General features: G+C 50.6%; 1 protein-coding gene across 3 annotated transcripts in view; it reads right to left on the reverse strand.

Annotated features, from left to right (window-relative positions):
* Window positions 1-20,466: 20,466 nt before the first annotated feature.
* The window catches only part of LOC144113574 (peptide methionine sulfoxide reductase-like), a 28,712-nt gene continuing 26,075 nt past the window's right edge, over window positions 20,467-23,103 (reverse strand). For all 3 annotated transcript variants that reach the window (XM_077646727.1, XM_077646725.1, XM_077646726.1), the window contains 2 exons: window positions 21,892-22,146; window positions 20,467-20,777 (listed from right to left, as the gene is read on the reverse strand). In XM_077646727.1, the coding sequence (XP_077502853.1) occupies window positions 20,552-20,777; window positions 21,892-22,146 (481 nt within the window). In that variant the 3' untranslated portion in view covers window positions 20,467-20,551. The remainder of the gene's footprint in view (window positions 20,778-21,891; window positions 22,147-23,103) is intronic.

The following is a 23,103-nucleotide window of genomic DNA, read 5'->3' on the forward strand; positions in this document are numbered from 1 at the left end:
GCTCTTACTGAAAACAAAGCTCTTGTGAGGTAGAAAATAGCAAGAACCAAAATTTAGGTATCGCCGCCACGGGCCAATCGCAAGTACAAGCGTGGTGACGTAATAGGACAAGAGACGCCACCTTGGAGGAATTTTTCTTCCTACATGTAACCGCAAATCTCTGAGGCTGACAAAGGAAGGTTGCGGGGTTCAATATTTAAGTAAGTTTTGTTTTAAAACCGATAGTGCACTTTTATAACACAAGGAAAGCAGACGAAAGGCAACTCCAACTGCGCTTGACCGCCGACGCGTTCGGCGGCTTCGGCGCACTCTGACCGCACTGGCTGAGACTTGGAGTATGTCTCTATTTCGCGCCGAGTGCACCAGCCGCCGCCGGCCCGGCCAGACCGATTCGGCTCCGCGGCGAGGTGCGCGTTGTGGCGTAATTCAATAGCTTCGGCAGGTGGGCGGAGCTGTTCTTTTCGAGCTCTCGGCTAATTTAATCCATTCACAGTACACATCTGAAGGTACTTGCAAGTGGGTGAGAAAGCCCGATCCAGTGGACCCGTCGGATCCAGCGGAATCCGTTGAAGCATCGTGCGTCGGCTTTAGTTTCAAGCCGCCAGTTTTAAACGCGACCGCCCTTGAGCACCCATCCGTTTTTTGTGGCAAAAAAAAAATAAATAACTTGGTCCTTGCAACCGTACGTGGGAGACCTCGACGCCGCCTGCTGCACCGTGCAACCGCGCCGTTCAAGGAGTCACAATCCGTTGGCCCCAAAGCCCCGGCCAGCTTCCGATGGGCGCGACGCGCCGACCTTGTCCTGGCCCTTCGCGACTCCGCGCACCGAGGTTATGATATTTAATTTGCAACGGCTGCTCACGGCGGAAGGGGGAAACGACCCGCCTGCGCCTAACCTAACCGTGCTTCCTCAAAAACATCGCATGCTCTGTGGGGCTGAGGTCGCGAAATGCAGGTCGGAGTTTTTGCGAGAACTACGTCGTCGGGTTCGGGATCCAACGTAACGCGGGCAAGACGCCGGTGCAAACGTAAACGAAGAGACGGTAGCGACCTTCGATAGATGCCTTCAACGTGCGGCGGAGGTAGGTTTCATTTAGGCAGCTGCTAGACCGCACCGCTAGACGCCAGAAATCACGGAGTCTGCATTTACGTCACATTTCACATTTCGCTCCCGGACAAGCGGCAACAAAGGCATGAAATGCCGAACTATAAGATTTTGCTAACAAGAAAAATTTGATTGAGTTCTCCTCAGTGTCCCTTTGGACACTGGGGGTGGCGAAACCCATGTTTCATTTTTATACAAGTTGAGCTATTTTTTTGGATGTTAGTTTTAATTTCAGGGCAACTTGTCAATTGGCAAATTGTAAGATTGTAAAATAGTTAAATTGTAAGAGGCAAAGTGTAAGATACTTTTGTGAACATATCGATGGGAATAGTCTAACCTAGGAATGCTTAGCAAAATCTTGCTTTTAAAGTATGTCGCGGCTTCGAATCGAGTAGTTCAGACAGCCATAGAAAACAAGGAGGGAATATGGTTGGGCATGTTCGTTCATCGTTACACAGGTACCATAGCGCGGTAACCGCAGAGGGCAACTACAGCCTGTCCTCGCCTGTCCTGTCCTCGCCTCATCCTCTATAGTTATCGCGGTATGCTTTCTGTGTATAGAAAGCCATCTTGGCGTTGATAAACAACTTCCCGTTGAAAAGAACACGCTTGCCTAGAAATTGTAGTTACGACTTTTCGAGCTAATAAAATGGCCGTTTTCCTGGAATAGAGCGTCCTTTCATAATAGTCATCGCACAGCATACGGGTGCCTTAGCGTTTTGCCTCCATAAAAACGCAGCCGCCGCGGTCGTGTTCGACCCCGGGAGCTCCGATCAGTAGCCGAGCGTCCTAACCACTGAGCCATCGCGGCGGGTGTAGTGGAACTAGAAACTGCTTTTTGAGGGAAGAAAATAGTTCCCGGGTTCGAACCCGACCGCGGCGGCTGCATTTTTATGGAGGAAAAACGCTATGGCGCCCGTGTGCTGTGCGATGTCAGCGCACGTTAAAGATCCCCAGGTGGACGACATTATTCCGGAGCCCTCCACTGCGGCACCTCTCTCTTCCTTTCTTCTTTCACTCCCTCCTTTATCCCTTCCCTTACGGCGCGGTTCAGGTGTCCGACGATATATGAGACAGATACTGCGCCATTTCCTTTCCCCAAAAACCAATTATTATTATTATTAAGAAAAAAGCGCAGTAATTTCACATCACGGTGGATACTTTTTTATTCGAGATGTTTCCCATTGCGCATAATGAGAAAGGGAGAGGGGGGATATGGAGGAAGAGAAAAAGGAGTGTAGAATAATTGGTTTTTGGGGAAAGGAAATGGCGCAGTATGTCTCGTATATCGGCGGACACCTGACCCTCGCCGTAAGCGAAGGATAAAGGAGGGACTGAGAGAAGAAAGGAAGAAAGAGGTGCCGTAGTGGAGGGCTGCGCAATAATTTCGACCACCAGGGGATATTTAACGTGCAGTGCATCGCACAGCACACGGGTAGACTCCGTTGATTTTGAGGAAAGGAAACGCGCCTAACTGGGTCAGTGGACCCCTTAACCGCGCTTTCGGGTACATGGTGTGCTTTTTTCATGTCATGCTTAGTAATGCTGAAACGCCAGCCATTTTTTCTGGATTCATGCTTCATGTGGTTGGTTGGTAATAACTTTATTTAGACCCATTTCAGTGGAAGAGATGAGGTTGCGTGAAGGGGGAGAGGTGTTGAGCAGGACAGCGACGGGCCCTCGAGTCGCTCTAGATGGCCGGACACTTGGGCCGCGGCGACCGTCAACGTCCAGCCCACGATGCGAAGCTGTAGCTCCACCTGTGAGTTGCGCAGAGCAGCCTCCCATCCCTCCTGTGACTCTGTCCCTTGGAAGGAGGTTTCGGTTTGTTTGGGCAAATTTGATATGTGCCTTTAGAATCCGTAGTGACAGGTAGGAGATTTCTCCCCCCCTGTATATGAGGGGATTTAATATCTGCTACAGGTCCCATTTGGACCCAAGATATCAAACTTAATTTTGTAAATATGGAGCAGTGCTTGCAGCTTGCTTCACCTCCGCCACAGGTTGGCCCGGTATAGCACTGCCTCTGGGATCGGCCAGGGACATTATAGCGCGCGTCTTTCTATCCTATCGTTCTATACTATATTTCGACTCTCCTACTTTCAGCAAGTGGCAGCGATTGTGGCTCAGCTTGAGTCAAGTGGCCAGGCCTGTGCACTTTCCTTTTCATTCTTCCTAACACATATGTATGAGGGAGAGGAGGAAAGGCGATGGAACGGTGGCGGTTTGTAATCGACGCCATAATTATTGGAATAATTGGTTTTTTGGGGAAAGGAAATGGCGCAGTATCTGTCTCATATATCTTTGGACACCTGAACCGCGCCGTAAGGGAAGGGATATAGGAGGGAGTGAAAGAAGAAAGGAAGAATAGGTGCCGTAGTGGAGGGCTCCGGAATAATTTCGACCACCTGGGGATCTGTAACGTGCACTGACATCGCACAGCACACGGGCGCCTTAGCGTTTTTCCTCCATAAAAACGCAGCCGCCGCGGTGGCGGTTTGTAATCGACGCCATAATAATTGGAATAATTGGTTTTTTTGGGGAAAGGAAATGGCGCAGTATCTGTCTCATATATCTTTGGACACCTGAACCGCGCCGTAAGGGAAGGGATATAGGAGGGAGTGAAAGAAGGAAGAATAGGTGCCGTAGTGGAGGGCTCCGGAATAATTTCGACCACCTGGGGATCTTTAACGTGCACTGACATCGCACAGCACACGGGCGCCTTAGCGTTTTTCCTCCATAAAAACGCAGCCGCCGCGACGCCATACCACCTGCTCGGTTTTGGTCAGAGAAGGGTGAGCAGGGGGTAGATTTGGCGGGAATTTCTATAATGTATTACGATGTCGAGATAGATGTGCATCTTAAAAAAATAAAATAGTTCCATAGTCCGTTGGAATTTCATGAATCGTGGCGTTTTAATTTTAGTTCCGAATTTTTCTTCGGTTTGTACAAAATTTGTTTATGTGCATATAAAAGAATAACATGGTCGCTATACCGTTGGATTTCGCCAGGCCTTGAAGACTGAAAATTGGTTTTTGGGGGAAAGGAAATGGCGCAGCATCTGTCTCACATATCGGCGGACGCCTGGAAGAAATGTGCCGCAGTAGAGGGCTCCGGAATAATTTCGGCCACCTGGGGATCTTTAACGTGCACTGACATCGCACAGCACACGGGCGCCTTTTGCGTTTCGCCTCCATCGAAACGCGGCCGTCGAGATCGGGTTGCCCCGCCGCGGTGGCTCAGTGGTTAGGGCGCTCGACTACTGATCCGGAGTTCCCGGGTTCGAACCCGACCGCGGCGGCTGCGTTTTTATGGAGGAAAAACGCTAAGGCGCCCGTGTGCTGTGCGATGTCAGTGCACGTTAAAGATCCCCAGGTGGTCGAAATTATTCCGGAGCCCTCCACTACGGACCTATTTGTTCCTCTCTTCTTTCACTTTGGTGAGCCTCTGTGCATTCCTCGAACACACGGGCTTGACGTCCCGTCTGTTCTCCGTCAGGTAGTTACACGCAGTGACGGAACGCTCCGCGAGTGCTTCCTTGAACGATTAATGACTGGACGCCCCATTCCAGTTGTAACCTACACAGGGCTGTGCGCGTGTGTGATTTAATTCCTCTAAAATGAACTAATCACGCGCACAACCTGGACACATTACTTATTGTGTAAATAGTTTGTACATATTACTTCTCCCCCTGTCCTCTATTCCTGTCCCCTCACCTCTTTCATTTCATTTCTCCATTCTGCCTGCTGTCCTTTATTTCCGCTGCCCCAGCTCAGGTGCTTCAGTATCGATGGCAGATGCCGGGGCTAGCAAAAATCTTTTCCTTCCTTTTTACTATTATTTTTAATAAAACCACTACCACCACCACCACCACTCCCTCCTTTATCCCTTCCCTTACGGCGCGGTTCAGGTGTCCAACGATATATGGGACAGATACTGCGCCATTTCCTTTCCCCAAAAACCAATTATTATTATTATTATTATTATTATTATTATTATTATTATTATTATTATTATTATTATTATTCGAGATCGTGTTCGAACCCGGGAACTACGGGTCAGTAGCCGAGCGCCTAACCACTGCGTCACCGCAGCGTGGCCTTGGTATGCTATCTGGGCCGAAAAATATTTGCTTTTGAATCGAAATACTAAATGGCGTTTTAAGAGAATGCAGGAGTGGACGCTTCATGCACATACGACGATAGGGTGTGGGGCAGCTATTGGCGCCGCTTGTTTGCTTCTGGTTAGGAGAAAAATCCTCTGTGTTTTCCGTGCCTTCACTCCAGCTTTTTCGTGTTTTTATTTACTCTGATAAAAAGAGTTTGCGCGTGGCAAAAGAAATGAAGGTTAATGGGTATGAATTGAGGCTTCGTCTTTCGAGGGGGTAGGGTTCGGCCGAAAATCGCAACCTAACCAGCGCTCCTTAGTGTGTTTGCGATGATGGCTTCGTGAAAACTGCGCCGATGAAGTCTGAGTGGAAAGCGGTGCAAACGCTGACCAAGTCGGAATGGTTTAAAAGTGGCGAGAGATTTGCCTACGGTTGTAGGAACAGCCCGTTTGTTGCGCGTGTCGTGCACTGTTTGCGTGCCATGTTTATAATAATAATAATAATAATAATAATAATAATAATTGGTTTTTTGTGGAAAGGAAATAGCGTTTTATCTGCATCATGTATCGGCGGATACCTGAAGCGCGCCTTAAGGGAAGGGATAAAGGAGGGAGTGAAGGAAGAAAGAGGTGCCGTAGTGGAGGGCTTCGGAATAATTTCTACCACCTGGGGATCTTTAACGTGCAGTGTATCGCACAGCACACGGGTAGACTCCGTTGATTGTGAGGAAAGGAAAGGCGCCTAACTGGCTACCTGGGTCAGTGGACCCCTTAACCGCGCTTTCGGGTACATGGTGTGCTTTTATCCGTTGCATATTGCAATCACTCAGTTCAGCCCTTGGGCGCGGCCGGGCAGCCACCAAACCACGTGACGTGACGTCACGACAGCAGGAGGAAAAGCTGGGCCCCAACTCGCGCGGTCGCGCGCGGCCGCAGCCACCACCTGACTCCCGCTCCTCCCGCTAGGGGCGCTGCGCCGGCGCGTGACGTCACGGAGGAAAAGCTGGGCCCCAACTGGCGCGGTCGCGCGCGGCCGCAGCCACCACCTGACTCCCGCTCCTCCCGCTAGGGGCGCTGCGCCGGCGCGTGACGTCACGGAGGAAAAGCTGAGCCCCAACTCGCGCGGTCGCGCGCGGCCGCAGCCACCACCTGACTCCCGCTCCTCCCGCTAGGGGCGCTGCGCCGGCGCGTGACGTCACGGAGGAAAAGCTGGGCCCCAACTGGCGCGGTCGCGCGCGGCCGCAGCCACCACCTGACTCCCGCTCCTCCCGCTAGGGGCGCTGCGCTATGATTGACGTCACGGCATATGTATAAAAGAGCTGCGCTCCTTCGCCGGGACAGTCTTATACCCAGAAGGGTAGCGGATCGGGCTAGTTGGTGCAGATTTGACATTTTCAGAAGCGCTAAAACACCGAGGACGCAGAGGAAACAGACAGGGACGAGCGCTACTTCCAACTGTTTATTTCGTAAAACCGCAAGTGCTTTAAACAGTTCTCGAACGCTTTTATGACACGGCAGTAAACTACACGTGCGAGAATACACAGTATAGCTACCGAGACTAAAAGAACCAAGGAGATAAGTGCACGATTACGTTGATACCCTGAGGAAGGCAAGTTCTTTTTTTGACAATGAAATGGACGGTGAGCTTACACAAGTGCTACCCAGCACTTGCGGTTTTACGAAATAAACAGTTGGAAGTAGCGCTCGTCCCTGTCTGTTTCCTCTGCGTCCTCGGTGTTTTAGCGCTTCTGAAAATGTCAAGTCTTATACCCCTGTCACACGGGCATTTCGAGGGCCCTCGAACCGATAGTCTATCGACTCAAAGGCGATCGAGCGCTGCTACACGGGCAGTTTCAATGGCGATCGAGTCAAAAGCCTATCGAGTCAACGGAGCAGCACGGAACTCCATCGAGATATGCAACGCATTCTTGGCTTAACCAAGCTAAACCTGGCCATTTTTTTTTTCATATCATGCTTACCAATGCTGAAACGCTAGCCATTTTTTCTGGATTTCATGCTTCATGTGGTCGGTTGGTAATAACTTAGATCCATTTCAATGGATCAGATGAGGTTGGGTAGAGGGGGACAGGTGTTAAAGGGACGCTGAGGAGAAATTGAAGTTGGCTTGTATCGATAGAATACCAGCTCCTGATCACAAAAACGCCACTCTTACTGAAAACAAAGCTCTTGTAAGGTAAAAAATAGCAAGAACCAAAATACAGGTATCGCCGCCACAGGCCAATCTTGCAAGTACAAGCGTGATGACGTCATAGGACAAGAAACGCCATCTTGGAAGAATTTTCCTTCCTACATGGGGATCGAGAATCTCTGAGGCTGACAAAGGAGGGTTGCGCGGTTCAATATTGAAGTAAGTTTTGTTTTAAAATCGATAGTGCACTTTTATCACACAAGGAAGACAGACAACCTGAATGTTGGAAGCAAAGAAAACGGATGCTTGGCGGCGCCACGGGCGGCCAGGAGAGTTTCGATTTGTTATGGCGCTTCGCGTCTATGAGCTTTGCGTGCCCCGTGGTTTTGTTTTTGACGCGCCTCGATTTCCAAGCGCCGAACAGCACAGAAACTTCAAGTGCTGCTTCAAGTGCTATTTAACCTTTGAAGGAGCCTGTTAAGGCTGATCAGATGATAGCCACGGTCGATGAAAAACTATGATGGCACGATGGTGGGTGATCGTAGAAGGCAGTTCGCAGTATAAAGAGCGTGCACTTGTGTCTTCGCACGCTCGCCCGGCGAAACATTCCTGGCTGTGCCAGTCAACTTCAAGCTACTTAAAGGAAATCGTTTATTAGGGATGGGAGACAAGGTACAAGGCAGTTAAGAATAATTGCTGATGGCCTAGCTCTGTTAGGCCAGGATATACGTAGCGAGAGCATGGAAACTTCTGCATCGGAAGAGTGCATTCACTAGATGCGCCTTTATTGTCACAACTTGAGCCGTCGTGGCGCAGTGGTAGCGTCTCCGCCTATAACGCGAAAGGCCCTGGTTCGATTCTGAGCCTCGACACAGGATTTTTTTTCAATTCAGTGAGTAGGGGAAAGGGTTGACGGTTAAGCGCAGGCTCTGTTAAGGCGCGCTTATACTCTGGCGTAACGCGCGCGCGCGCGCTGCACGGCGACGTCACGTCGGCCAAAGCGAGAGCCTCTATACTCTTTAACTGCGCTTGACCGCCGACGCGTTCGGCGCACTCAGACCGCACTGGCGGAGACTTGGAGCGAAAAAGAGATATTTCGCGCCGAGTGCGCCAGCCGCCGCCGGCCAGATCGATTCGGCTCCGCGGCGAGGTGCGCGTTGTGACGTAATTCAATAGCTTCGGCAGGTGGGCGGAATTGTTCTTTTCGAGCTCTCGGCTAATTTAATACATTCAGAATACACATCTGAGGGTACATGCAAGTGGGTGAGAGAGCCCGATCCGGTGGACCCGTTGGATCCAGCGGAAGCCGTTGAAGCGTCGTGCGCCGGCTTTAGTTTCAAGCCGCCAACTTTAAACGCGAGCGCCCTTGAGCACCCATCCGTTTTTTTGTGGCAAAAAAAATAAATAAATAACCTGGCTCTCGCAACCGCGGGAGACATCGACGCCGCCTGCTGCCCCATGCAACCGCGCCGTTCAAGGAGTCACAATCCGTTGGCCCCAAAGCCCCAGCCAGCTTCCGATGGGCGCGACGCGCGGACCTTGTCCTGGCCCTTCGCGACTCCGCGCACCGAGGTTACGATATTTAATTTGCAACGGCTGCTCACGGCGGAAGGGGGAAACGACCCGCCTGCGCCTAACCTAACCGTGCTTCCTCAAAAGCATCGCATGCTCTGTGAGGCTGAGGTCGCTGAAATGCAGGCCGGAGTTTTTGCGAGAACTTCGTCGTCGGGTTCGGGAACGGGACCCATCGTAAAGCTGGCAAGACGCCGGTGCAAACGTAAATGAAGAGACGGTAGCGACCTCTGATAGATGCCTTCAACGTGCGGCGGCGGTAGCTTTCATTTCGGCAGCTGCTAGACCGCACCGCTAGACGCCAGAAATCACGGAGTCTGCGTTTACGTCACGTTTCACGTCACTCCGTCCTATGACGCCGTAAGGGTTCACCGTGACGTCATAAGAGTTCTCGAATTTGAATCGGAGCGGCGGGAAAAACTTTTCAACTTCGAATCCAAATTTCTTTGAAATAAATGCATCTCTCGCTCCCGGAAAAGCGGCAACAAAGCCATGAAATGCCGAACTATCAGATTTTGCTAACAAAAAAAAATTTGATAGAGTTCTCGTCAGTGTCCCTTTAATGGACCCCAGGTGGTCGAAATTTCCGGAGCCCTTCATTCATATAGCCTGAGTTGCTTTGGGACGTTAAACCTTATTAAACCTTTTTACAGCGAACCTCAAGCACTCTTTTTAGAGACGCATAAGTCAACTCGTTGGCTACGCACGTCCTTGAATCGTGTCAGAATGATGGATCTATGGAATGCCGTTCACTGAGGCTTCACGGCGAACTCTCGGATGCCGGAGTAGAGGGTGCATCTGTGGAAAAGAAATTTAAATCGATTTTCGTCGCTTTTCGGGGCGCACATGGCTCTTGAGTTTTGCAAAGAGTGACATCGACGAACGATCTAGGCATTGCGCTTGTTTATTTATAATGTCCACACCTGGTCAGGGACCCTTTGAATAGAGGATGAAACTTTTGAAAATGCGTGCATTATGGAACGGCCAGTGACCGTTCATGCCGCTTACAAATCCTCAGAAGTGAGCCGATGATTTACAATTTTTTTATATATTCCCATTTGCGCGCCTCGCGGTGACATCCGGTGCCGGCCTCTCGTGGGAAATCAACCCGGGCAAAAGAGCATACAACTACGTAAAAGATTTCCTCTCAAACAGGCAAGCAATCGTCAACGTTGGAGACTTAGCTACAGACACGATAGAACTAGGTAGCAGGGGCACCCGCAAGGGGCAGTACTATCGCCGCTCCTATTCAGTTTAGCCTTGCTAGAGATCCCACAACGACTAAAACAGATACCAAACCTACATCACATCATATACGCAGGCGATATTACGCTATGGATAAAGGAAGGAAGCGACACAGATGTATAGAAGAAGCGTTACAAGCAGGTGCCAACATAGTTATTAACCGAAGTTAAAAAAAGCTGGGCTGGTCTGCTCTCCTTCCAAATCCGAGCTGCTCATCATCCCCCCCCATGAGTAGGGAAAGTCATCAAATCAAAATCAATCTTGACATTCCAACGGTCAAGAAGTCAGGATCTTGGGAATGAGACTGCAAAGCAGTAGGCAGAACTCCACCTTCATCAGAAATATGACTGACTACGTAGACCAAACAGCTAGGCTTATCAAGAGAGTCACAAGCAAAAACAAAGGACTGGAATAAAAAGAAACGATAACGTTAGTACAAGCTTTTGCTCAGCCCCATATGCTACGCACTCCCATATCTTAGGCTCACGCAAAAGGGAAGAAATAGGATAGACGCTGTGATACGCAGGGCATACAAAACGGCTTTGAGACTACCACCCAACAGCATGGCTCATGGGTCTAGGCGAAATAAATACGGCGGAAGAATTCGTTGAGGCACAGTTGACAGGGCACGTAACACGACGCTCAAAACTGCAGCCAGCAGAAAAATCCTAGAAAGTGGCAACGTAAAATGCAGGCAAAACTCGCCTCAAATAATGGATCTCGATGAGGAAATAAGGGGATGTAGCATAATACCAGCCCTCCAAAAAGACATGCACCCCTCGTACATCAGCAGAAGAAAAGCCCGCGCGGCAAATATGTGCAATAAACTTGAAGGTGACAAGTCAGTGCTGTATTTCGACACTGCCGTGTACAGGCACAAACAGGCATATGTTATGGTTATAGCTGACCACAAAGGAGAACGAATAGCAGCTGCGACCATCAGCGAAAAGCCCGGAAGAAGCAGAAGAAGCAGCAATAGCATACGCCATGTGCGTAACAGTCTCACAGGAAAAGATCATAATAAGATACTCAAAAACTGCGATAGATAACTTCATAAAAAGCACAGTACACCCCCGGCCGCAAAACTAATTAGCAAATACCGCCCAGAAACTCGAATCAAACTAATATGGACCCCCGCAGGCTCAGACCTCCCAGGAAACGAAAAGGGCAACAACGTAGCCCGAGAACCAACTATCAGAGCAAGACCAGGCGCGTTCCCAAACTATGGTCACGGGACCAGATCAGCGAGGGACCATCTACTCACCTTTAATGAAGTTACGACTTTCTATCAAAGGAGCAGAATATGGAACACCACCCTCCCAGCTCCACGCTCACGCACGAGCAGACAGACAGACAGAAAAACTTTATTGAGCAAGTGAGTTTTAGACCCAGCTGGGTCCCTGGGCCACTGCGCGGTCCCGCACTGCATCAAGTAGGTCATGCCGGGACATGACGTCGGCAGCCCGAGTCACCGCAGCAAGCTGCGATGTCGGGTCTGCAGACAAAAGCAGGACCTCTCAGTCCTCCCAGCTCGAGATGGCGTGCTGTCCCCGCGGGGGAGGGTCAGCAGGGCAGCCGAAAAGGATATGGGAGAGTGTGGCGTGGGGGTCACCGCATAGGGAGCATGCAGGGTATGTGCCACAATAGTGGGATAAAAGCTGAGGGGATGACAGAGAGCGGGTCTGGAGGCGTCTGAAGAGGATCTGTTGGGAGTGCGTAAGAGAGGGGTGGGGAGGAGGGTAAGTCCGACGGTCCAAACGGGGTATTTGCGTGAGCTCCGCAAAGGTGTGCGCCCGCTCCCTCGAGAATCCTGGATCGAGACGGTCCTGACCCCGGCAAATCAAACCTCGGGCCAATTTATCGGCAGCCTCGTTTCCAGGGTTCCCAGAGTGAGCCGGCACCCACTGAAGCTCTACCCTGCGTGGTAAATTTTGGGTAGGGGTGTTCAACAATTGAAAGGCAGGGGTGTGAATCCTGCCCCTGGCAAAGTTGGACAGAGCCGTTTTGTAGTCGCTGAAGATGTACTGGGCGTCCGAATGTGCAAGGGCTAGGGCGATGGCGGTCTCCTCTGCATCCTCAGGCGTAGAGCCCGATGGAAGACGGTGAGTTAGGGGGTGAGGTAGGGTTGGATTGTAGGCAACTGGTACCGCTTAATGCGCTGTACATGCGGCGTCTACCCAAACGGCATCGTGGGCTTGCCCATAATACTTATGGAGGGCATTAGCGCGAGCTACGCGGCGAGGGATGGGATATTGGGGATGGACGTTTCGAGGAAGGGGCTTCACAACGAGAGGTGGTGTATGGATGTGTCGAGGGATGGCTATAAGGGTTGACTGGTTAGAGGGTATGTTGATGCGAAGGGAAGAGAGTATATGGCGGCCAGTGGCGCTCGTGGCAAGTCTAAGGTACTGCGTCTGAAGGTGCGCGTCAACTAGTTCCTGAATGGTGTTATGCATGCCTAGTGCAAGAAGTTTGGCTGTGCTAGTGCTACGAGGTAGGTTTAGGGCTGCCTTAGTCGCAAGGCGGATCATTGCGTTCACGCGTTCGGTTTCCGTGCGGTTCAGTTTGAGATATGGGGTTGCGTATAGACCTCCTTCACCCCGCGACGTTCCGAAGATGCGGTGGCGCTGATGTCAGCAGCGACTTTCGCATGGTAGGCAAAACAGCTACGGCCAGCCCGTGCCTACCGTAGCTGCTGCGGCTACCGGCGGCTGCATATCATGCCTGCGCACTGCAGACGCAGCATGTATTGATCAGCTGCGTCACTGTTCTATCCACGTAGTAGCATAAAAGGAAATTTAAATTAGCCCCGATAGGCTTCTCGCGATAAATACCGCATTAGTAAACTGGCTAACGGGGAATGGGCCGCGGTACTAAAGCGCGAAGTCTGGGAGTCGAACGGCACTGCCACTCAATGTACTTAATAGCATGTAAGTTACTGCGTTCATTCACCTGAAAATCAGCATAGTACGCTTATAACTGCGCAAGGAAAAAAAAAAGCACGTATGTAGCTGCGCACGCATTTATCACCTTGAGCCGGTGTGCACGGGGCCCCCGCCGGCAGGTTCACTCGCCCCCAAGGAATGTGTTCTTTTGTTAATAGCACAGCATGTTTTAATGGCACGTTATATGGCATTTGATATTTACTAGAAAGTGTTTCTTAATATGACAGACGTATTTATTTGATTCGAGTAGAAAGAAGTCTGGTAAGTTCATGCGCGGTCACGCTGGCGTGCTTAGAATAGCGTACCTCAAGTGTGCTAAAAGCCACATGCTTTTTCATTGCATCATGCATGTGTCATGTATCATGATGCAGTCCATGACCGCGAAGCTTGTTTGGAAAGAAGCACCCGCAGGCGCGCTACTAACAGACGTGTCGAGATTGAGAGGGGGCGCGGCAATGAAAAGTATTTTCGTTATTTATGCACGCGATATCAATCTAAATTTGGTGCAAATATGAAATTGCTACGCTAGTTTCAGTAATGCCTTTTATTTTTAGCTATACCTGGTGCAGTTCTTGGGTAATTGTAATTAACACCCTCGTCAAGTCACCTCAAGGTCTTAACTAATTGAGTAGAAAGTGCGCAAATTTTTTATGCCAGCATGTTCACAAAGCCCTGTTCTGTATATGACGCTCTTACTTCTTTTTTTAGATGATCATGTACTTATGCATGCATAGTTACGTGAAAACGTTTCTTACAAAAATAACGAACATAATACTGCACGTGTAGGAAAAAAATCGAGAGATAAATGACACTCCTCAACGTCTCAGGAATCGTTTGCGACAAATAGAATCATTCTATTTTCATGCGTTAAGAAAATTACGAAGGTGTGAGTGATGCCAATCGCAAAACATGTTAAAGGTCAGAAAACGAACCGTATAATTAACGTTTATTTCCTCGTTTTTGGCCTTTTCGCTTGCGCTTTGGTCCAAGAAATGCGGCCCTGAACTCAAAGAAAGCCTCAAAGGCATTACCTCACAATTTTCGACGACACTGCATCTCGAAAGCGTACTTTATAAATTTATGCTGAATATTTTGCTATAATTTTTCGTCACGAAACAGAACACCCCAGGGCTAAGAAAGAAAATAATTCCAGAAATCAAAAATGTTCACCAAATCGACCAGTTTAACAAGGGGAGAAGTCGGCCTGGCTGGTGCGTGATCCTGCGGATAAAAACAGCGCTTAAGCGGGACAGCTAGACGAGAATAAGGAGACGACGCTGTCCCCACTTTTCGCACAGCACGACACCTACGTATGTCAGCAGACGGTGAGCGCACGTCTGCTCCGCCGAAAAATCGCCAGCACATCCTCTCACTACTGTCCCGAAGCAAAATCATTCTGGCTAGAGCAGAGTGTCAAAATCTTCCTATTTTATTCAATGCCTAGCGTAAAATTCAACGGCAGAAACGCTTTCTGTTTACTACTAACCATATATACAATACACAGTGGCGAACTATTTCTCTGAATGCGCCGCACGTGGCCAACGCGAGCTCGTGTACTTCAAGAAATTACTAAGCTGTATAAACATCAACCATTGCTGTGATTCGCAGAAACTGAAAACGCGCCTACAAGCCTTGAAAACCTGCGCTCAGCACCTCTCCGCGACGACACTCCCTGGCCTTTTGCCTACCACGAGCCCGCTAGCGACTGCAGCGCCACCTCGTTTGTTTACAAACATGCAGGAGGTCTATAGAATGCGGCTAAGCGTAAATGCGCGAGCAAGCAACCACTCTCGGCAGCTCCAAACACACACATTCTCGTGTCCAGCAATACCAGCAAAATGCAAAAGCTGTGAGAGTACGCTAACCTGAGCCACATCATGTGGGCCTGCAGTATACAACTCTTTCAGGCAAATAACCACAGAGGAGCAGTGTGAGACCACGCTGCGCTTGCAGCTCGGACCTGTGGCAACAAAAGTTGCTTACACACAGAGCTGACCAGGTCGCTGAGATCCAAGAGATCAGGGCCACCAAGCGACAGTAGCCCACCTGCGCCAGAAGAGAGTCTTCCTCTCGCGGGAATCCTGCCACGCGACGTCATGTGGGCTGTCTGACGTCAGTTGTGAAGCTCGCCGAAAACCGTAACGATGTCCATAGACAAAGCTGGTGACTGTGGGCGGGAGAGCGAACGGACAAAAAAAAAGCAAACCGGACAGAGTAACGTGTTCGTGGGCGGAGCGTAGTCTTAACTTTTTTTTTTGTTTCCTGGCTCTCTATGTTGCATGATTCGAGAGAAAAAAAAGTAGGCGGTCGTTTTTAGTCGCTGATATCTTGGGTGCTACATAAGCTAGACCGAGCATTTTTGGCGGGATGATGAGTAATCATCAATCTTTCGCTTTTATTACTCTCGGCGCAAACCGTTTTAGGAACCCTTAACGGTGTGGAGACATCAATTCGTTCGCAGTGCGTGTTTGTTTTGGGACGGTGCGTGCGACAATAGTAAACATAGATCCTAACGTGGAATTCTTCAGCTCGTAATAAATAATTTGTAGTTAATATTTTTTTACACTCTGTAGTTTCGGTTTCAGTTGCCAGACGATGGTTGCGGTGTCACAAGTGAGTATGAAATCACGTGAGACGTATAAAAACTGCAACATAGCCACTGCTTTGTCGTTTTAAGTAGCTCGAACTCTTTCGCTTAGCTCCTCATAAGCCGGAATGGCAGCAAGCGAACAAAATTGTTAGTGGCTATTTATTAATAAAATAACAATGGAAGGAAAAGATATTGCTAGCCGCGGCATCTCCCATCTAAACCTGAAGCGCCTGAGCTGCGACTAGCAGGAATAAAAGGACAGGGAGAGAGAAAGAAAGTGGCGAGCTATAGAGTCACTAAATTAAACTTTTTATTCAGTGACTCTAGGGAGCTATAGTAAGCAAGGATAAGGGTAGGGGGTAATATACACTATTGCAGTTTTTGCAAGCCACACGTGACCTCGTACACACTTGTGACGTCGCAATTTCGTATTCGACTGCTGAAACCAAAACTGCGTAGTAAAAAACTGGCAGTGGCTTAGCTCGGCTATGCCAGGATATACGTAGCGAGAGGTACTACGTTTCCCTGGCTGAGATTGTTGTGGTCACTGTATGTTTAGCAATGAGAGACATATAGGCTCCATCTCGGCGGTTATGCGCCCTCTATTACGCTCGGTAGTCTGGCAGTTCCGTTTGGCAAGCCGTTCTTCTCTCTGTTCGGGCGTCTCCGCTGCTCTCTTCGCCTTACGCTCATTCTCGCTTTGTTGAGTAGCCAAGTGCCAGGCGACAACCTCAGGATCGGAAGAGTTAATCTTCTCTTGTCTATACCGCCGTTTAGCAGCGACTGGGCTCTCCTTCTCTGCATCCATGTCAAACGTTGTGATACAGCCGCGCATTATATCTCCGCCTTTTATACGCAATGCTGCGCATTCGACGCGCGGTTCGGGTGATAGAGCGGCGAGGCGGCGACGAAGCGTGTCTCCGACGGTAGAGCGCGGGCGCGCGGCCGCGGCGACGGCGAAGCGCACGCTGCACCTGCTGCTCCTCCCCAGTTGCCATGGTAACGGCGCGTGCGCACAACTGACCTCTCCCAGCCACCGCGAAATGCTCGACTGGTAGCCCAGTGTAGCTCTCGCTGCAATAATAATCTCAGTTTACAAGCTATAGGTGCTCAGCGCGGGCGAATGCCACGTGGTGATTCCTGTTTACTAATATGTTGCGCATAATTAAAAAACACTACGAATATTTTGGTGCGTCTACCACTTTAAGGCTGTAGTTATCATGTGCCTTCTGCCACACTTTTCACGCTGCATTATGGGTTGCAGGATTCCGGAAGCCAGCTTCTCTGCAAAGCAACAAGGGATTTCCCAGAGATGTGTACACCTCTGTTTTTTTGACGGCACCCCCTTAATTCGCAACGATTTTTTAATTTTTGCTATCTTTGTCATAGGTATTGAAGTCATAAACGTTGCTAGTCCTACGCGATACATCAAGGACAAAAAATTAAAAATCCTACCGTCTGTACTCAACTCCACCCCTGGAAATTTATACACTCCCAGTAATTTCAATTCCTGGGAAACCCCCTGAAATCAACATCTTCATCGTGGCGGCGCTGCTCGTCCTGCAGGCCCGTCCTCTGGCCGCTTCTCGTCGCCTACATCCGGCACGTCCAAGGGACACGTGGTACTTTTCTGCCTCAGCCACTACATTGCGACCATCAAAAGGGCGACTAGTAGGCTCAAATGAGCTGAAAAATAAAAAAAGTTCATTCTCTCTATCTCTCTTCATTGCAAGCCTCATGCCCTGCATGCACGTGACGAGCAGCAGCTTGGCACAGCTGAGCATCACCCCTCGCGACTGGTATGCGCGGCGTGTTGCACCTGCCAAGCAATATTTCGGCAGAGGCGTACTTAAAGGGGCCATGACATGGTTGTTCTTCATATTGCAGTTTTGCACTTGAGTTATAAATAATAATACAAGAGCCAATGATTCAGTTTCCAATCTCAAGGGTGCCCTGGACGCGCTGCATAATCCAAAAAACGCCATCGAAATTGAGTCCGGGAAACATCTGGAAAGACGCGTGACATTTCTACGACTCCAGAAGTCTCCAGCGCTGCACCTAATATTTCTGCCCTAGTACAGGTACGTCGGGCCGCCATCGTGAGGGAGTTTCCGCTGTGTAGCTGACTTAGATTTCTGCAACCCGTCCCGTATGGCCGCTATTAGCTGTCTTCATTACTATAGTCGGATACAGCTCAATAACGAAGCGGCTTTTCCCCGTTAAAGAACCCCCCTTTCAGCCAATGGCATCGGCCGATTCTCATGAACCTGCTAGCGTGACAATGCAGGGAGGAGACTATCCGCTTTCATCTGTCACTCCCTGCATTGTCATGCTAGCAGGTTCATGAGAATCGGCCGATGCCATTGGCTGAAAGGGGGGTTCTTTGACGGGGAAAAGCCGCTTCGTTCTTGAGCTGTATCCGACTGTATGCCTCTCAAAAGGGTCATGGGTTTCAAAGCAGTGGAAAGCGCGAGCTGCAGGAATGCATTTTTTCGCTTTCACCTAATGGGTGTTTTTTATTGGGGTTGCTTTTTATATTTTCAACAACTTGTCTTCACCGGAAAGATTTTACTGAAGTGAAGCCTGTTTAAAAACCTCCTGTTCTCATGCCACACACTGAAAAAGTCTTTTAAGGGTGCGAATGGCAGCGTGCCAGCTAATGCCGATTGTATGCATGTCCGTAATACCGAGTATATAGCAACTGATCACGGTCCGAAGAATGTACAACGCACGCCCGCTACTGGATGTCCGATGTATGCCGAGTTAGATCCCGAATAGGAACTGCAGGCACCCCTGGGCCTGTCCCCACCAAAAAGACTGCCAAATGAACGTCGCACGTGCAGTAGTGGGCAAAAGTGAGAGCCTTTCGGTTCTCACGCCATGCTTGCATTTGAGTTTTGTGAGAATATCGGCTTTACAGACGTAAAACTTGCCGCGAGAGCGCGGTGTTCAGTGTGAGTGGCGCCGAACCACAGGCGAGCGCTGTGGTATCGTTCGCGCGGCACACGTGCTCATTCATTCATTCATTCATTCATTCATTCATTCATTCATTCATTCATTCATTCATTCATGCATTGATCAGCCTGGATTGACAAGGACCACCTGAGGGGGAAGTGGGAAATTTAGGTGAGGTTTAGGACCCCGGACTCCGAAACGAAGTCGAGCAGGGCACTGAGCTTGCGCTTGGCGTCACCACTGGCGGACTGTGGACCGTCCAGTCTTCGTATGTCTGAACGTGGAGGACAGATGTGTAGCGGGCGTACAGGCTCGCCATGCCGGGGCAGATCCAGCTGAGGTGACGTATATTGACATTGCAGTCAGCAAGGCAGTTGGGGTAGCCGATTCTGCTTTCCCGCCATCGACTCAGGATGCCCGGTGTGGACGCTGCACCGGCTCGCGCCTTGTGAGCGAGAACCTGGGCCGGGCGAGGGACGCCAGAAGGGATAGGAAGGGTAATGTCGAGGACAAGATCCCGCAACAAACCCTTCCGTTCATGTTTAATGCAGATGATGGCGGAGTCAGGTATAACTGGTATAATGGTGGGGGTGTGGAAGCGGACGCTGGAGCGCAGCTGGAGGAAGACCGCCGGCGCCTCCTCGAAGTGAGCCCTTCCAACTCGGCACTTGTGATCGTCCTTCCACAGTCATGCGGGCGCTGCCGATAGATGGTTCCACGGTATATCCTCGCGCCGCATGCTCACAATGGCAGCTTGGAAAAGTGCTCACCATGGCTGGAATTAGTTGCATCTGTGCCGATTAAAGCAGAATTCTTACCTGGGTTTGTTGGCTGGGGTTGCAGAGTGGACACCATTGCAAGGGAAGACATAGCCAAAGCCTTTAAAGGCTCGGGAGAGGCCTTGTGCTGCTGCCGTTGCTGGTGATTGTTTGATTTGGTTTATGAGGTTTAAAGCGAATCAGGCTATGAGGTACGCCGTAGAGAAGGGGTCCGGTTAATTTGGACCACCTAGACTCCTTCAACTTGCACTGACATCGCACAGCATTGGACCACCGTGCACGGGACAAGCATTTCCCCCCCATCGAAATGCGACCGCTGCGGACGGGATCGAACCCGCGCCTTTCGGGTCAGTAGCCGAGTACCACAACCACTGAGCCACCGCGGCGGCTGATAGTGATTATACTGGAAGCTGTGCACAGAGTCTCGGGGCAAAATAATTTTGTCATTACGATTCCAACAAGCAAAAGTGAACGGTGCCCCGCGTCGAAGTTACAGACTCTGTATTGTGCGTCGCGTGACACCGCGGCCTTGAACCGCACTGCATTGGGTCAGCGGTGCACGCGGTTAGCCCTGTAATACGCAGACAATGAAAACACCGGACAAAAGTTGAGCTTTCAGAATTTCATCGTTAATGGCCTCTAAATGATATAATTAAGTGTAAAAAAACATGGGCATTTATTAAGGAAAACGTGTTCACCATGCAATTTAGCAAATTTCTGAACGTTTAAGGAGTAAGATTGCGCGCACACACTCAAACACGTGCAGTAAATAAATTTAACAATAAAATTTCGGTTTATTGGTTAGAATGAACTTATAACAGGCTTCCCACATATCTCGCAGTCGTCACGAAATTTTCTATGATAAATACTGTATTTTACATACATTTAAAAGCATGAGGGTTACAGGGTTATAACTCCACTCTGCCCGTCTATTGGGCGCGCCATTTTACCGCTTCGCGAAAGCACACGCGCACGCTATGGGATACTGGAGAAAACGCAAAAAGTTTTGCGTTTGCACGACTTGGTAAGAAAAATTTATTGGCCAGAAGACAAGAGTGGCTAGAGCTTCAGTGGCGGGCACCAATGGGAGTAACGGCGGTCTCCTCAGCGGGCGCCGCCCCTGCGAATAAGCGTGCGCACGGCGTTGATCTGGTCGGCCGAGAGGCCCAGCCGGCCGCTCTCGGCGTCGAAGGCAGCCAGGGTGCCGAAGCCGCCCACGTAGCCGTTGAGTCGCGTCGCCACGTGGCTCCGAGACACGTCCTTCATGCCCGACTGGACCAGGCTCGCGTACAACGCCGTCTTGCGCTGCAGCCGGTACTTCTGGTGGTGTCTGCGCGACATTGCACACGGGCCTCAGCACGGCGCTCGCACACTGCAGAGCACCGTGGTGCAGAATTGAATGTGAAACCTTTCGGAATGGGCACTTGCGATGTTTGTATCCATAAGACATTTAAGCCTCGCACAATTGCACTGCGTCGAACATCCGCGGTCTGCTACGAATGTGCTGGACAGGTCCCAGCCAAACCGGCCGTTTTGTCAGGAGCGCAGTATGCGCGAGCGCAGGTAAGCGGTCCCTGCGAGCAAAAGATGGTATATCTTGTGTCTGTTGCTCTGATTGTGGGTGCATCTCAGTACTGTGAATAGGGTGTTCTTGGGGACTGTGCTTTTAACAAAATTTTAGCTGTGATCGTGTGACTATCCTTACCGCGCTCTCTTCGAGATCCCGTATATTTTCTTTTTCGCTTCTTTTGGCCATCCAAGCCATAATGTGCCTTCCCGCTGTTTGCCTCCTTGCGAAGGCCGGAACCCTCGGCGGACTCCGGCCGCCTCTCAAGTGGCGCGCAGGTCGTTCTCACGATGTCCATCAAATACGTAGCGAGGCTAATACACGGTGGTGAGCCTCGTGTATTACCGTCCCTGCGGATGGCGAGGTAATTCTCCCATTCCTTCGCCTCAGTCGTATCGTCGCGGCATTTCTAAGCGCCTTTTGATGTCGAGAACCTGCTGCTTGTCAATTTTACGACGCCGAGAGCGAATAAGCTTTGGCTGAAGCGTATCCTCGCCGCATTTCGAAACGCGACGTCGTAAAAACAACAAGCAGCAGGTTCTTGACATCAGAAGACGATTTGGAATGTGGCGAGGCAAGAAAGGAAAGAGCTTTCTATAGGCGCTGCGCAGGGACGCTAATGCAGAGGCTCAACGCCGTGCGCGTGTTTGACAAAAATCGTTGGAAGAGGTAGCCGCAAGTTCGTTGTGGTTTGCGGCTTTAGCAGGGTTCCCAGCTAAGAATCGTGCTTGAGCTGCGCGGAAGTGTGCAACGTTTTGTGTCTGAGGACCCGTACGCTCGGACCAAGGGTAGGCGCCTTCTAAAGGAGCAAAAAAAAAGCGCATCGGGAGCAGTGGCGAACACTCGTGCACGTGAGAGGCTCGGCAGTCAGACCTACTCTTCGGCCGTGTAGAACTGCTCCAGCTTGAGGATCTTGGTGACGATGGGATTGCGGAAGTTCTTGCGGTGCTCCTCGAGTGACTGCTTCGCCTCAGTTTCCTGAACGTCGTCGTGGCAGAAAATGGCTGACATGTACTCCTTGGTGCCTCGCTGCCTGGTCGGATCGTGGTGCACCCAGAACAGCTTGAGCAGCTCCTTGAAGTTGGTCTCCCGGGGATCGTACTCGACGCGCGTCACCTCGGTGTGATCGGCCCTGCGAATGACGCACAAGCAGAGGCGCAATTTCGTATGTTCATGTTTGGTTCGAATAGCGTATGTTTAGGGCCCTTTTTGGTTTTATTTTTTTGAGAATTCTGGGGATCATCCCCCTTCATCTACCACTGCTTGCTTTTATGCGTTGCATATTGCAATCACTCAGTTCAGCCCTTGGGCGCGGCCGGGCAGCCACCAAACCACGTGACGTGACGTCACGACAGTCGGAGGAAAAGCTGGGCCCCAACTCGCGCGGTCGCGCGCGGCCGCAGCCACCACCTGACTCCCGCTCCTCCCGCTAGGGGCGCTGCGCCGGCGCGTGACGTCACGGAGGAAAAGCTGGGCCCCAACTGGCGTGGTGGCGCGCGGCCGCAGCCACCACCTGACTCCCGCTCCTCCCGCTAGGGGCGCTGCGCTATGATTGACGTCACGGCATATGTATAAAAGAGCTGCGCTCCTTCGCCGGGACAGTCTTATACCCCTGTCACACGGGCATTTCGAGCGCCCTCGAACCGATAGTCTATCGACTAAAAGGCGATCGAGCGCTGCTACACGGGCAGTTTCAATGGCGATCGAGTCAATAGCCTATCGAGTCAACGGAGCAGCACGGAACTCCATCGAGATAAGCAACGCATTCTTGGCTTAACCAAGCTAAGCCTGGCCATTTTTTTCACACTAGCAGGGCCATGAGAATCGGCCGACGCCATTGGCTCGAAGGAGGTCCTTTGACGGGGAAAAGCCGCTGCGTTCTGGAGTTGCGCCAGACTAAAGTACAATTATTTCGTCGCGTGCACGAACAATCTCCTACGCAGCACTTCCGCGTGCGTGCAAGACTTGCCTGCCTTGTACACTACGAAAACAGTCATTCAGCATCACAGCGGCCTTTTAAACGCGCAGGAGCCCTGGAACAGGACTTCGATCGTTGTTAGCCTGGATAGAGCATGATACAATGACGCCG

Source organism: Amblyomma americanum, chromosome 1 (assembly GCF_052857255.1).
Source record: "Amblyomma americanum isolate KBUSLIRL-KWMA chromosome 1, ASM5285725v1, whole genome shotgun sequence".
Classification (NCBI taxonomy): domain Eukaryota; kingdom Metazoa; phylum Arthropoda; class Arachnida; order Ixodida; family Ixodidae; genus Amblyomma; species Amblyomma americanum.